The 16,454-nt window shown below is 39.0% G+C and overlaps 1 protein-coding gene across 1 annotated transcript in view; it reads left to right on the top strand.

Moving 5' to 3' along the window:
* The window catches only part of CTDP1 (CTD phosphatase subunit 1), an 87,699-nt gene that overhangs the window by 54,830 nt on the left and 16,415 nt on the right, over nt 1-16,454 (top strand). The window contains exon 12 of the mRNA XM_084508918.1: nt 12,576-12,763. Within this exon, the coding sequence (XP_084365044.1) occupies nt 12,576-12,763 (188 nt within the window). The remainder of the gene's footprint in view (nt 1-12,575; nt 12,764-16,454) is intronic.

Raw genomic sequence — 16,454 nt, 5'->3', positions numbered from 1 at the left:
AGGTTGAAAATTAGGAGAAATTTATTCTCAAGAGGCACTCCTTAGTTAGGCATTGGAACAGGTTGCATAGGGAGGTGGTTCAGTCACTGTCCCTGCAGGAGTTTAAGTACCAGTTGGACGTGGTGCTTAGGGACATGATTTAATGAGTGATATTGGTGGTTGGGGCATGGTTGGAACAGATGGTCTTGAAGGTCTTTTCCAACCTTATTGAGTCTGATTCTAATGCTTTTAATGTAGGTTTTCCAAGATACTGGTCTGCTTCCTGTTGCAGATATCCACTATTCAAGTTCTGGCTATGCATTTAACATAGATGCTTATCCAAAGTCTGTAAACAGTTGTTTGTTCCTGGTGTCATGTATCATGGCATGGATGCTTATGTAGACATAACATAATTGTGAAATGGAACAGGGAACTTGTGTAGGCAATAACCCACCTTAAAAAAAGTACTTAGAGGTAATTAAGCTGTTAATACCACTGAAAGTTGTTAATACCATTGAGACGTAGCTTATCAAGCAATGAGATAATCCAGTCCAGCAGCAGGAAACTGAAGGTGACAGTTCTGATTGCTTCTGGAGGTCATCTTACAAGATCAGAAAATCTGTATTTAAATTTAAACTGATTATCTAGTTGCTGAATGTGTAGTGATTATTTCACTTGATAATAGGTAGTGTTACACAGGGGAGCAGAAAAAAAAAAGGGGGGGATAAAGCAAACTAAATTCCTCCTCCCTTTTGATGCAGAGTTTTCATTCAGTACTTTTTTCTTTGGCTCTCTCACAAACACTGTATCAAACACTGAAATGGTATTTATGGTGTAAATACTTCCAAAAATGCTTCCAGTCATTAATTTAAAAGGCATGCATTTTCTGTCCTGTTGAGAACATGCTCTAAATCGAAAGGCAAAGTATCTTCTCATCTTCTGAGCTCCTTTCTTCTTGCACACTGATTCCAGTGTAGTAGTGTTAAGATTGGAAGGGATCTCAAGAAATCATCTAGTCCAACCTTCTGCTCAGAGTGCAGACAGCATTAAATTAAGAGCAGGTTGCTTAGTTCTTTGTCCAGCTGGGTCTCGAAAGCCTTGAAAGACAGACTCTACTTCTCTGTGCGTAGCTTGATCAGATGCCTGACTGATCTCATGATGAAAACATTTCCGTTCTGTCATGCTGCAACACCCCTGTTTCAGCTGGCGACTGTTGGCTCTTGCTGTGATGTGCTTCCCTCCCTAAGGAGAGCCAGGCTTAGTCTTCAACAAATGTTGTCTTTGGTACTGTAAGGTTGGTACCATAAGGTTGGTCCCTCTTCTCCCCTCCAAGGTTTCACTTCTCCAGGATTAACAGGCTCCAGTCCCTCAGCAAGTGCTCGCTCCCCCACTGTCTTGGTGGCCTTCAGCTGAAATTGCTCTGGTACAGTCACTGTTCTTCCTGTATCGGGGAGTTTGTAAAACTGAATGGAGCACTCTAGCTGTTATCTAATAAGCGCTGAAGAGGGATAGGGACAAGATGATTAATCACTTCCCTTAATTTGCCAGCTACACATCTGTTAGTGTAGCCTGGTGTGTCTTCATCCTTGCTTGCTTCCAGGGCACATAATCAGTGTGATTCTTCCACTTTTCAGACCACATGTCTGATTTGTAAAATGTTTTGTAGTATCATGAGGCAAATACTAGAAACTTCTGAATGCAAAAAAAAATGGTATTTGTGTGTTACACAGTAGACTGATAAGCAAAAAATAAAAAGCATATTAACATGAAAGGAAGAGGAATATGAATTTAATACTACCAAGACTTTTTAAATTATGGGTGCCAAACCACTTTCTTTTGAGGTAAATACAGGAAATATTGTTAAGCGTAGAAACATGCTATCTAGTAAAGTCATAAGATCTTAATTTCTGGATTTGGAATGGTTCAGAGAACATCTTCAATGAGGGTACAGATCTGTTCCTTCAGAGAGGAAGGGAGAGAAAGGATTGGCTGAATCTTCCAAATATTTTTGAGTCCTGATCTTTTTTTCCCTTCTAATGAGGGTGAGGAGGATGACACAGATGGGCTGTGTACAAGTACATCATAGCTTAGAGAGGACAGAGGCAGACCTTTCCCAAAGGTACCTGGTACTGGGACAAGATGGTGTTGACATGAATTGCAATATGGGTTATTTTGACTATATATAAGGGAAAACTTTTCTAGCAATGAGGGTGATCAAACTTCAGAAAAAGTTGCTCAGAGCAATTGTAGATCTCCATATCTGGACATACTCAACGTTATTCTGGAATTCCCCTGAGAAACCTGATATTAACTGGAGTGGCTTCCAGCAGAGTGACCTGCAGAGTTCTCCTCCAACCTAAATCATTCTGTGATTCTAGTTGGTTCCAAACTAACAAACTCTAATGTGTCCTGTAAGGTCTTGGTTTTAAGTAGGGTAAGTGAAATTAAAATAAATAAATAAAAGCAAGATTAATACTTTGGTTCACAGATATTCTGAACACTCAAATGGTTTCCATTTCCAGCTTTTTTCCTTCAAACTCTTGAGATTGTTTACCAGTCAAATCCTGTGATTTTCAGTAGGGAAGCTAATAGAGAAGATGATGCAGTTCATGACCATGTATTAGCCTTTTCTCTAACCTGTTTTGATTTTGCCAACTATTTCAGCAGAGTGCGTTGAAGTTATATGTAGTGATCCAAGACATGAAAGTCAATATTTAAATAAACTACCTAGAAAAAATCTTATAAGATATTTCATAAGGTTTGGTGATATTCCTTAAAATGTCTACATGAAATTTTCTGAATGAGCCAATGGTAATTGTGTTGGACAACAGGAAAATCTGCACATGAAAAAAGAAAGGGATGTTGAATCACATGCATAAATATACATGATTGTATAAATCAAGTCCAAATCTACTTCCAACAATTTAACCTTCCAGTGACATCTTCATAGAAATAAATATTTTATTTCAAAATACCATAAGTCTAGATCTCTTAATACAGATTTTCATTAAATTGTAGGAAAGTTTTATCATTCACACAGTGTTATAATATCACCTCTACAAGCATCTTAAACTCCTATCTTTTCTTGAAGGTATGGGTAATACATGTAAAGTCCTGCTCAAATAATTGTTCCTAAGCATAAGAGTTCAGAAGAATATATATATAAAAAATCTAATCAGTTCATTGAGACAAAGTGCAAAATCAAAAATTTTCATAAATAAAACATTTTAAGATCAAGGGTTACTTACTAGAGTAGCTACCATATTTGGGGGCGGGGGGGGCGAGTTCCAATGTCAAAATTTTTCAATGTCTTGTGGCTAAATGATACAAGTGGTGCAGAGTATGTCAAAGTATTCTAGTCCTGAGGTCTCAGTCTCTTCTGCCGTGCTTTCTGTGGTCACTTGACTGAACTTGGACAGGAGGAATGTGTCTTACTTGACTCTTACTTCATTTTGCTTAATGACTGAGTAAAGTAGTAGTGGGGAAGCAATGAAGGTGGTGTTGCAAAACTAAGCATGACAGTATAGGAGAGTCGAACAATGTTACTACACTGACAGTGTGTTTCTTCCTGAGGAGGCAGCGTTCCTCCTGTGTTTTATGTGAGGAATGGTTGCTTTCCAAGGACACAAGGACAGCACTCTTCATACCAGTCTTTTTTTTTTTTTTAACTGAAAGCCAAAACTTTAAATGAGTAAGGGTCAGCAACAGGTTAAAAACACATTCTTTCTTTGAAGTATAGTTGTAGATCACTTTATTTATTGTCTTTTAATTCATGTCGGTGAAGATTACTTTCTGGAATTTCGGCCTGGATGTTTTCAGGAGTCTAAATTGAAGAGTCATTGCATTTAGAAGCCAGGGATCTCTTATCTCTGTTAAGGTATTGTTGTTTTGGAAATGCTGTGACCAAAGAAATAGAGGGCTCTATCCTTTCTGCCTCTTGTAGACTCGATCTATTCTTCCTCTCCATCACAATCATAAGATAATGTGCAGTCAGAGCTGAACTGAAATGCTGGTCTTGTTCATCAGTGATTCCTGACAACAATATCCTGCTAGGATAGATGAACAGCTGTATTCTGGCCATAAGTATTGCAGTCACTTTTATTCTTAGACTGCAACATTTAAAAAAAAAAATAAATGATGTAGTTTACAAGGTTATTGCAATTTAACAACCTCTTGTCAGAGGATTTCTTATGAAAATAGAGTAAAGAAAAGGAAGATTACAGGTATGAATGGCCTTGTAATCAGATAAAGCAGTAGTTTCCAGGCTGCAGATGTGTTGCTGACTCAGGAGACTTTGGAGAAGCTATTACACTATCTCTCTGGAGACATTTTTTCTTTGGAGACTTTGAATTAAAAGATCATTGTGACTTCTACTGTTAGTAACTCATAGTCCATGGGAATTTGTGTTCCAAAAATTGGTAGTTAGGAAGGGTTTTTTTTCTTTCCAACATCATGAAGTGTTGCTGCTTCAAAGCAATTTCATTATGCTAATAATAATGTTGGTGTTTAGAAGAACTGCACAGAATGCTTAAATCAGCTCTTGAGGCACCCTAATTACCAAGGCAAGACTCAAGCTCATGTTTCTTTCAGTGGTTTCAAGTGTTTGCCCTTAAGATCTCAAATTTTTACAAACTTTCTATTCAAATGTAGACATCGCTTTCCAGCTGGGAAATTCAAAGCCATTCAGGACTTCTGAATGGCATTCCTTAAAGGGCTTATCATAAACTAGGATGGAGAATCGTTACTAGCCTTGCATTTTACTAATAGTATTGTTGTGTAACCTCTGGGTAATATTTTATTTCCTTTCCAGTTTAAGTGTTAATTGTGGAGTAAAAACCATGCAGTGAATTGTACAGTTCTAGTCACAGTTATGTTACCTTTTCATTTGCAAACATTAAGTTGTCTGGTTAAAATATGCAACCTGTTTGTTTCCTTAGTTTTTTTTCCTAGCGGTATCTGCCTTGTAGGAGTATACATTATTGCCCAAGGTTGCAATTAAAATGTATGCAGGTTTTATAGCCAGTGCTGTGCATCAGTACTGTGAGCTACATCTGTTGGGACTGCTGTTGCCACTGTTCATTCCCTAGCAAGATCCAAGTATAATCTCCAGTGACTGCCAATGAGAGCTCCTCTAAGTAACTTTTCCATAGTGCTTCTAAGTTGTTTTTCAAATTTAATCATAGCAGTAGCTGCTTTCAGCGTAGAGCAAAGGCTTAAAGCTTCTTTTCTGACATAGTTGCTTTTCATCCTAAAACTGATATGTCTTTTACTAAAGGCTGCTGGTTTCTATGTGTGCAATTTAATAACTTTAAATGAAAGGAATTCCACACCACAATGGATGGGAAGCACATGTTACAGATTCTTTTGCTCTCATTGTGAAGGCCTTACTCTTAAAGTAACTCAGAAATCTCTCTGCTACTTAAACTAAGAGAGCTATCTAGGGGTATCTACAATACTCCTTCACAGAGGAAAAAAGGCAACAACCGCCACACAAAAATATTATAGAATCATATATCCTGAGTTGGAAGAGACCCACAAGGATCATTGCATCCAACTCCTGTCCATATATACAATAGGATATTCAGAAGAAAAAAAAAAAAAAGGTATTTTAAATATAATACGTTTTGAGAAAGAAGATTGCATTTATTCAGGGACTTCTGCTACTGAAGAATAAGATGGTGATGGATGGAGACTTGATTACTCAGTTAATATTGTTGTATTCAAAAAGCACAGTAAAATGTTTTAATGGTACCATGATTGTTGATGAAGAAATTAATTCTGGGGCTGGTTTTGTGGTGTTTGGTGGTGTGGGCTTGTTTGTTTGTTTGTTTTTTAAAGGTAGAGAATCTGAATCTCAGCATACAAAGGTGACCCGACAAATATTTGAAAAGCATAACAAAAAGTGTATTTACATGTAAATATAAGAACCAAGAGCAGGAATAATTAACCACTATTAATATCAAGAAGAAAAAAGTATAAATACACCACAGTTCTATTTCTTAATTTTATACCATTCTGTATAAAAAGCCAGAATATCAACACTGATACTCAGTAACTATTCCTGTGTTTTGTTTTTTTTTCTTTTGCATTTATTTGGTTTTAGACATGGTTCAGTACTTAACATATGTGGGCCACTGTGGGCCACAGGTTTTCACCTGGAAATTTAAAGACTTTTGAGGTTTTTTAACCTCTTATATAAAGACTTTATGTGCTTATTTTTGAGAATTCAGGTGTATAAGTCTGTCCTTTTTTTTTTTTTTTTTTTTTTTTTCTTTCAGTATTTTAGGGAAGCAATACTTCTAGATAGCTTCCAGCTTTCTGGGTTTTCTAGCAGAATGCTGCCTACCAGAAGACTAATCATAGCTTTAGCATCTAGAGCCTGCCTCACTGGTCTTTTTCTTCCTTCTCCCAATCCCTTCCTTATGTTGAATATTTTGGATGAGATGTTGTTTGATCCTTCTCCCCTATGTTCTTATTAACCTGTTCTTATTTTCCCAATTTTCTATTGTGATTTGATATTTACACTTTGTATGTAGTTCTGTTTGGTCTTTGGTATCTAATATGTTTCTTGCTGTGAATTAACTTGTAAATTTATTTTGAAACAGTTGTTTTAATTCTAAAACCAGTTAAACAGTGGTAGGAAATAAACTAAGGAAGGCTTCTTTTTCTTTTTAGTGCATAATTTTGCATTTTTTTTTACAACTGCTACTCTAATCTGTAACCTGAATGTAGAACTCTGTGTTTTTTAAAAGATTTACACAGATGGGACTCACTATTCAGGAAAAAAAAAAAAGAATATCTGCTTGTGAGAGACATCTGTAAAATACAACTTCTTGGAGAAGTATTGCTTTCGCAATGAGGGTATGCAATTTTAAACACAAGACTTGCTGGAAAGGAGTTGGTATAGCTGTAGATTTCTTCTATCATTTGACTGTCAATATGTGGACATGTTAGTTACGATGAGTATCATTTTAATAAAGATATACAAACATTGTGTTCCTGCCATCCCATCTCAGAAACTGTAGTACTAGAGCACTTCAGATTTTGCATTTTCTATACACACCACTTCACACACTTCGGCAGGATTCACTGTCCACTTATCTCTAGCAGTCTTTCCAGTCTCTTTGATCATCAATTTGCAATCCGTGGTTCCGTATGTGTGACAACTTCTGGTCATGGGAAAAGCAATTTGGATTAAATGAGCTGCATTTTGTCTAATACATGAATACTGATGAACTGTATCTCATCGATAATGAGATCTGTTAATTTGACACAGCAATTCTTGCAGTTTCTACCTGAAAATGTCATCTGTGTTCAGATGCGCTAAGTTGGTAGGTGGTTCTCTTTTATTATGTCTTCTCCACAGCCCTCACAATGAAAGAGCTGAGTATTAGCAATGTTTCATGTAATAAAAATGTATCAAGACAAGGGCCAATGGAGAACTGGATTATACCATAGCTCAAAGAACCTAGTAGATTACTTTTCATTTTGTTTAACAATCATTCCAACCCAGGATACTATAGCATTGATTTTTAAAACCAGTTTGTAAAGCTTGAGCTGCATATCCCTGAAAAAATTAAATGTTTTGAAAATAAAGTTTTGATGACTATACTTTGTAACAAAATGTCTTTGCTTTCTCTTATGCTGGTGAGTCTCAAAATCATCATTCTACATCATTTCTAACGTGTATCTATATAGATGGTTAGAATCCTCAGTGGAAAGTAGCACAAGGAAGAAAAATGTTCAGTCAAACAGGAATAGCTGACTACTACTGCCTATGAGAAAGATTAATAAATCCCTCAAATATGTTTGTTTAGCAGAGGACTGAAGACAAATGCTACATATTTTATCTTTCTGAATTCAACAGGAGAAGTATGGTAGGAGTCACCTACGTGTTTGAAGTTGCCCTGTAGAGCACCTTCATTGTCTTGAGTCATGTGTCTTGTCTCTCTCATAGGACATCGTTTAAAAAAAAAAAATAGGTCTTTTGGTGATAACAAAAATGTATTTTCTATTTCCTGTTCAGTCTTGCTTGCAAACTCTCCCTTGAGTTTTCTTTGTTAAAAAATGGTATTTCATTTACCTCTACCGTATTTGCGATGGAATACTGGAAAGGCGTTGAATTTTGCACTTAGTTTGAGAAACGGAGTAGCTCTGAGTTTCCTGCCGTGCATATCAAGGTAAACAAACAAAAAAATGGAGGTGCATTTATGAAGCACTAGATACAAAGTGACCTTTCTTATTTCATGGCTTTTGTTTGTCTTTTGGAATTTATCTGTTGCAAACGGTGTAAAATCTTTTGGTCTGTGTTCATACACAGAGGTTTTCTTTGTCTTCAAAAAGCAGATGTGGCATTAGTCCCTCTGACTATTAGTCCCTCTGACTATTACCCCCTTTTGATAGTCCAGGCGGGCAGTGATAACATCGAAGAGAGAAGCCTCAAGGCTATCAAAAGGGACTTTAGGGGACTGGGTCGGTTAGTGGATGGAGCGGGAGTGCAGGTGGTGTTTTCGTCCATCCCTATGGTGGCAGGGAGGGGTTCAGAGAGGACACGGAAAGCCCACCTGTTAAACACATGGCTCCGGGGCTGGTGCCAACGCAGAAATCTTGGGTTTTTTGATCATGGGGCACTTTACTCAGCACCTGGCCTGATGGCCGCAGATGGGTCCCTATCTTTTAGGGGAAAAAGGATCCTGGGCCAGGAACTGGCAGGGCTAATTGAGAGGGCTTTAAACTAGGTAGGAAGGGGGATGGGGCTGAGGCTAGGATTGTTGGGGCTGTGCCAGGGGGAACAATGGCAAGGCCGGAGGATAAGGCAATGGCCCAGCTGAAGTGCATCTACACCAATGCACGCAGCATGGGTAACAAACAGGAGGAGCTGGAAGCCATCGTGCGGCAGGCAGGCTACGACTTGGTTGCCATCACGGAGACGTGGTGGGACCAGTCTCATGACTGGAGTGCTGCAATGCCTGGCTATAAGCTCTATAGAAGGGACAGGCAGCATAGAAGGGGTGGTGGTGTGGCTCTCTATATTAGAGAGTCTTTCGAGGTTGTAGAACTCGAGGCTGGGAACGACAAGGTCGAGTCCCTTTGGGTTAGGATCGGCAGGGACAACAAGGCTAGTGTCCTGGTCGGGGTCTGCTATAGACCGCCGAACCAGGATGAGGAGACGGATGAGGAATTCTACAGGCAGCTGACAGAGGTTGCAAAATCATCAGCTCTTGTACTCGTGGGGGACTTCAACTTCCCTGACATATCCTGGAAGCACAACACAGCCCTGAGAAAGCAGTCTAGGAGGTTTCTGGAGAGCGTGGAAGATAGCTTCCTGACGCAGCTGGTTAGTGAGCCTACCAGGGGAGGTGCCCCGCTAGACCTTCTCTTCACAAACAGAGAAGGACTGGTGGAGGATGTGATCGTCGGGAGCTGTCTCGGGCAGAGTGACCACGCAATGGTGGAGTTCACTATTCTTGGCGAGGCCAGGAAGGGGACCAGTAAAACCGCTGTATTGGACTTTCGGAGGGCTGACTTTGAACTGCTCAGGACACTGGTTGGTGGAGTCCCTTGGGAGGCGGTTCTGAAGGGCAGAGGGGTCCAGGAAGGCTGGGCGATCTTCAAGAGGGAAGTCTTCATGGCGCAGGAACGGTCTGTACCCACGTGCCCAAAGACGAGCTGGCGGGGAAGAAGACCGGTCTGGCTCAACAGAGAATTGTGGCTTGATCTTAGGAGGAAAAAGAGGGTTTATAAGCTTTGGAAAAGTGGGCAGGCCACTAAGGAGGACTTTAAAGAAGTAGCGAGGCTGTGCAGGGACAAAATTAGGAAGGCCAAAGCTCATCTGGAGCTCAATCTGGCTACTGCCGTTAAAGATAACAAAAAACGTTTCTATAAATACATCAACACAAAAAGGAGGACTAAGGAGAATCTCCATCCTTTACTGGATGCGGGGGGAAACTTAGTTACAAGAGATGAGGAAAAGGCGGAGGTACTCAATGCCTTCTTTGCCTCAGTCTTTAGCGGCAATACCGGATGTTCTCTGGATACCCAGTACCCTGAGCTGGTGGAAGGGGATGGGGAACAGGATGTGGCCCTCACTATCCATGAAGAACTGGTTGGTGACCTGCTACGGCACTTAGATGTGCACAAGTCGATGGGGCCGGATGGGATCTACCCAAGGGTACTGAGGGAACTGGCAGAGGAGCTGGCCAAGCCACTGTCCATCATTTATCAACAGTCCTGGCTATCGGGGGAGGTCCCAATCGACTGGCGGCTAGCAAACGTGACGCCCATCTACAAGAAGGGCCGGAGGGCAGACCCGGGAAACTACAGGCCTGTCAGTTTGACCTCAGTGCCAGGGAAGCTCATGGAGCAGATCCTCCTGAGAGTCATCATGCAGCACTTGCAGGGGAAGCAGGCGATCAGGCCCAGTCAACATGGCTTTATGAAAGGCAGGTCATGCCTGACGAACCTGATCTCCTTCTATGACAGAGTGACGCGCTGGGTGGATGAGGGAAAGGCTGTGGATGTGGTCTACCTTGACTTCAGCAAGGCTTTTGACACTGTTTCCCACAGCATTCTCCTCAAGAAACTGTCTGCTCTTGGCTTGGATTGGCGCACGCTTCGTTGGGTTAGAAACTGGCTGGATAGCCGGGCCCAAAGAGTCGTGGTGAATGGAGCCAAGTCCAGTTGGAGGCCAGTCACTAGTGGCGTTCCCCAGGGCTCGGTGCTGGGGCCGGTCCTCTTTAATATCTTCATCGATGATCTGGACGAGGGCATTGAGTGCACCCTCAGTAAGTTTGCAGATGACACCAAGTTAGGTGCGTGTGTCAATCTGCTTGAGGGTAGGAAGGCTCTGCAGGAGGATCTGGATAGGCTGCACCGATGGGCTGAAGTCAACTGCATGAAGTTCAACAAGGCCAAGGTCCTGCACCTGGGGCGCAATAACCCCAAGCAGAGCTACAGGCTGGGAGAGGAATGGTTGGAGAGCTGCCAGGCAGAGAAGGACCTGGGAGTGATGGTGGATAGTCGGCTGAATATGAGCCAGCAGTGTGCTCAGGTGGCCAAGAAGGCCAACGGCATCCTGGCTTGTATCAGGAACAGTGTGACCAGCAGGGCTAGGGAGGTGATCATCCCCCTGTACTCTGCTCTGGTGAGGCCGCACCTCGAGTACTGTGTTCAGTTTTGGGCCCCTCGCTACAAGAAGGACATCAAGGTGCTGGAGCGGGTGCAGAGAAGGGCGACAAAGCTGGTGAGGGGCCTGGAGAACAAGTCCTACGAGGAGCGGCTGAGGGAGCTGGGCTTGTTCAGCCTGGAGAAGAGGAGGCTCAGGGGTGACCTTATCGCTCTTTTTAGGTACCTCAAGGGAGGCTGTAGCGAGGTGGGGGTTGGCCTGTTCTCCCACGTGCCTGGTGACAGGACGAGGGGGAATGGCCTTAAGTTGAGCCAGGGGAGTTTTAGGTTAGATGTTAGGAAGAACTTCTTCACTGAAAGGGTTGTGAGGCACTGGAACAGGCTGCCCAGGGAAGTGGTGGAGTCACCATCCCTGGAAGTCTTCAAAAGACGTTTAGATGTAGAGCTTAGGGATATGGTTTAGTGGAGGGCTGTTAGCGTTAGGTCAGAGGTTGGACTCGATGACCTTGAGGTCTCTTCCAACCTAGAAAATTCTGTGATTCTGTGATTCTGTGATTAGTGAGAATTAAGACTAATAAGTTGTATTTCAATTTATGCTGAGAAAAGCTGCTTTTAGGAAAAAAATATCCATAATGGAAGGTGCACAGTTAGCTTTTTTCCATATCCTCCTGTGGGATCTTCACCTATATTTTCTCATGATTTCTTATTTTTCTGAAGGTTGAATGCTAACTAAAAGGATACAAACCTTTGAAGCTCAGCAGGGTGGATCATGAGTATGATTTGCTTTTAGTGTTAGTTTCAGCAGTTCTGGACCTGACATAGCAAAGTAACATGGATTTCATACTCTTCCAAAAACAATGCTAACTTCTTAGAAACAAAGGCCAAATAATTGCTTAATGAAATACATAACCATATTCATAAATTTTCATTTATTAGCATAAGCAGACAAATTGGTTACAGCAGGATTCATTATGTTCAGTTCCATTAGTACTGTAGTATTTAGGAATACACTTACTTAAAGTTACATATCTATCTAGAAATATCTGAAAATATAAGAACAGTTATTAGCTAGAGACTTGAATTTGCCTTGCACGAGTGGTTGTTTATATATGTTATAAATTATCTTAGAAAATATCGATCCCTTTATGTTACAAATACTGTCAATTTGGAAATTAATATAGTTTGTTTACAGCTTCAGTATTACTATAATTAACTGCAAATGCCTTCAAATGTAACTGTATCATGTATGTGAGTGTGTATATATATACCTATCAAGTTAAGCAGACAAAAAATATTTAATTTGAATAGAGCTGTTACAGAAACTTAAAGCTATTTGTGTTTAATACGAATTTTCAAAGAGAAAGTCAAAAATTTGAAGCATATCCTTAATGATTACCTAAGAGCTATCTAGTAATTACAGAACAATAATTCTAGTCTGTTAGAGGATGCATTGACTCTTTACTCTTTGGCAGGTTGATGACATCTTAGGAGAAGGCAGTGATGAAAGTGATAGTGAAAAAAAAAAGCCGGAGAAGGAAGGCGAAAAACCTCAGATTAGTGCAACAGAGACTGTAGGAATGAAAACAGATCAGAGACCCGGATCATCATCGTCGTCATCGTCATCATCGAGTGAAAAAAGCTTAACAAGCAGTGTACCCAGGTATGAGTTTTTTCAAGTGTAAAAAGAAGCGTTAATGATGTTTCACTGTTTTCCTGCACTATTTATTGTGTTTTTTGACAATAGAATCTTTGTTGTTAACCTCAGTGTGTAGGTAACTTGTCTTGGTAGCTAGTTGAAATTGCCCTGCTGATTTCTGCAGTACTTGGGGATTGTTTTAAAGAAATGGTTGTAATAAATATCTATTGAGAACCAGCATCTCATCTGTTTTGAAAGAGCTGAACATCACTAACCTGTACTTATTTTAAAGTAGTCTTGATCTTGAATCAAATTTGGGACAATGTGCTCTGTAGAGTTAATTTAAATGAAATATTAAGTATGGTTTTGGGAAGCTATGGCTTTTTGTTTGTTTGTTTTTAATTCTGAATTTTTGAGATTTTTTTTTTTTTAGTGGGAAATTCATAAAAATGAAGTTAGAAACTCATTTAAACTTACTAGTCCCTTTTGCAAAAATTATGTTGATGTCCCACCGTTGATGGTTTCATAGCCATTGTTCAAACAAATTTGCTGGTAAACTAGAACTTGATGAAATAAATGCCTATTTTAAATACATTGAGGAAAGGTACTCAGTCTGCAACTCCTTAAGTTTTTAAGCCTGATAATATATAGAAGACAACATAAGATGAAGATCATATCAGTTTTAATTTAGAATTGCTGGGATCATCATCCTGTACCACCAAGTGTTAAAAATAAAAAGACATGCACTGTAGCTTTTCTGCTTGTTTAACTGTATAACAACATATTGTCTTCTGTTGTAAGAATTTAAGCTCAGGAGCTTAAATGAACTAATAGTTTTACTTTAATAGTGGGTAATGTACGTAGGAGGACGTAAGCGATTTATTTACATTATTTTAACTTTTTTGACCTATTCATGTGATAAGTTGGAACCACCTGCTTAAAGATTAAAGCAAGTACTGCAGTCCAAGTTAAAAGTTACTGCCTTCTGAACAGTAAGATGTAACTAAACATGAGATCAGCTCACAAAGTACTGATACAGTTGTTGATATTGTATGCTTTCTAGGCAGGAAATTCTGCTTGATAGAAAGGAGTCTGTCATCCTAATTCCATTTTAAGTTTGAGTTTTGGATTGATGTTTTCATGGTCGATCAGTGTTATATGTGGTAATGGTTCCAGAGAGATGATGTAAGAACAGTCATTAAACAGCAGGATTGAAATAACCCGGAGCTTCATCCATTCCAACACAAATAATGGTTACAGTTTCTGGGGGCCACGTTTCTAAAAACTAAGTGCTGTACAACCATACAGAAAGATCAGAAGTTTCTGTTGTGAAATTTGGCATCCTTGAGGTGTTAGGAGCATAACAAGGCTGAAATTATATTTAGTAATTTTCAGTTATTTCTGTTCTGTCACACATGTATAGTCTGGTGTTGCATTTTATTTGTTACCATGAACACCATCACCTCTTGCCACATTGAAAAAACAGGCCTATTGCAAAGGCCCGCCCCAACTATTAATTATGTAAATCTAGCCTTGGATTTAAATCATTGTTTCACAACTTACTTTAATCTCCCTCACGTTCCTATTTTAGCTATTAATGTGTCCAAAGTCTATAAAAGAAAAATAAATTTTCAAAAATCATCAAGAATTGAAGCTTTTACCACCTTCCTTTTTGACAAATGTGTGCATTTCAGTATGTGTATTCCAAACTGGAAAATTTTGGTGTTCCCTGATGGTACAACTTAATCTGAATATAACTGTAGTTCAGACAAGCTAAGAGTATGTTTAAATGGATGAATTTCTTTGCATTTCTAACACTCAGAAAGTAAACATTCTTTGTGTGTAGTGTACATAGGCAACTAAAAAATTACTGCGGCTTCAGCTAGGTTTTTTTTTTCCCAGAAATAATGATGAAACATTCCAGACTGAAGTCCAGGATCAGCTTCTAACGACAAGTGCTTCTGTTGGCAGCACAACTTGCTGTTCTCACATGAGCAGGATGTTCTGCAGAACGTTAATGTCACTTCTGTTTGGAAGTGAATTTGAAGGCTCTGAGAAGGAAGAGGCCTCTGGGCATGCAAAACAATTTATTTATATACTTGACTATCAGGGAACTACCGTTATTGAATGAATTTCCAATGTAAACATTAAGTATATATTTCTATTTAAGAACATTTACTTGAAAGCTGTCGTTATCCTTTTTTTTTTTCCTTAGCTCAGAAATGTGTTTCTAATACACACTTTCTCATAAAGAAAACTTTCTATTCAAGGATCTATGCCCTATCCCCATCTTCACCCCAACTATTGACGTTCTTTTGTACTAGTATTCTCAGAATAACAGTCCTAATTGTCCCTATTTAGACTTGTAATAAAAAACATATGGCTATAAAACTGCCAAAATATTTCCTGATATACATGCAGTTATGTCATGTAACCATGTCTAGTAGTGTAAGGAGGTAAATAGCAAAAAGTTGCTGTATAATTATGAAACTGCAACCTGCTTTTAAAAAAAAAAAAAAAAAAAACTCTTTATCATGTGGGGCAAAGATCTAAAATACTCATCTACCCAAACATTTTGCTGTTGTACTAATTAAATACACAATGCAGTCATGCCTAAAAGCATGACTTAGATTCCCAGTCCTTCTTAGATGCATTTAGCTTAAAGATCTAAAAAGCAAACTGGAAAGGAGGGAAATTTTTGGAAAATAATAATTATGATTGAAGACATTTGTCTTTCCAGAAATTGTCTTCAGATAGCCATCTTAATAGGTGGGATCAGTCGCATTCAGTTGCCTAACACTTTTTTCTTACATAACTCCACTTCAGTGGCTTGTATCGTTGCCAGTCATAAACTGGTAGAGCTAAAACACATTTAGATTTTTTCTATATTTCACACTTCATTGCTTTTGGAAAAATTTAGTAAAAATGGTTCAGCCTCTTGAATTGAGGAGAGAAAATTCTATTTAAACTTTAAATAAAAAATAAATTAAAAAAAAAAAAAGCTTTTCATTATTTGGAAAGAACTTCTTGTGGCTTGTTAACCCTTTATTTTGGAGTGTTGGATCTCAGGTAACAGGTAACCTATGGATCAAGTCCGTACTTTTTTGAGTCACTGATGGAAGTTGACCAAATACAGTCAAGTTCCAAGTATTTGTGTTTCTCCAAAAAGTTTGTTAGGCACATGTTAGGCAATCCTTATTAACACTTCATATGATTAGTAAAGGATTTCATACCCAGTATTTCCTGCTGGAAAAACTTATAAGTAGTCTAATTGAGAATGGACTAGGATTCTAGTGATTCTGACCTAATTTGAGTGTCTACATATACTAGGGTAAATCTCACTCCTTAATACTTCTTTGCTTCAAGGTGCAAAAAGTTATTACGAGAAAACTGTGCATAGGATAGCTATACTTGAAGAATGTAGTTACAGCCCATGCTCTGTTTTGTCTCTTGTTTTATGAAAAATAGATTTGATCAGAGTGAAATGCTCTCCAAACTTCTTAAGTGATTTCCTTCCCAGAACAATCTTTATGGTACAGTATATACTGACAAGTTATTTTAATGGTATCTTTACTCGTTTATTTTAAAAATGAATTACTTTTGTAGCAGGAAAGTTTCAACAATATTAGAATATAATTGCAAATGTCTAGACAAGGTGGGGAACTTAAAAAGTAGAAGAAAAATTTAAAAGAAAGCTGGAAGTCTTACTCTTAAA

Source organism: Aythya ferina (assembly GCF_964211825.1).
Source record: "Aythya ferina genome assembly, chromosome: 2".
Taxonomy (NCBI): Eukaryota; Metazoa; Chordata; class Aves; order Anseriformes; family Anatidae; genus Aythya; species Aythya ferina.
This window is presented reverse-complemented; position numbering and strand designations above follow the sequence as displayed.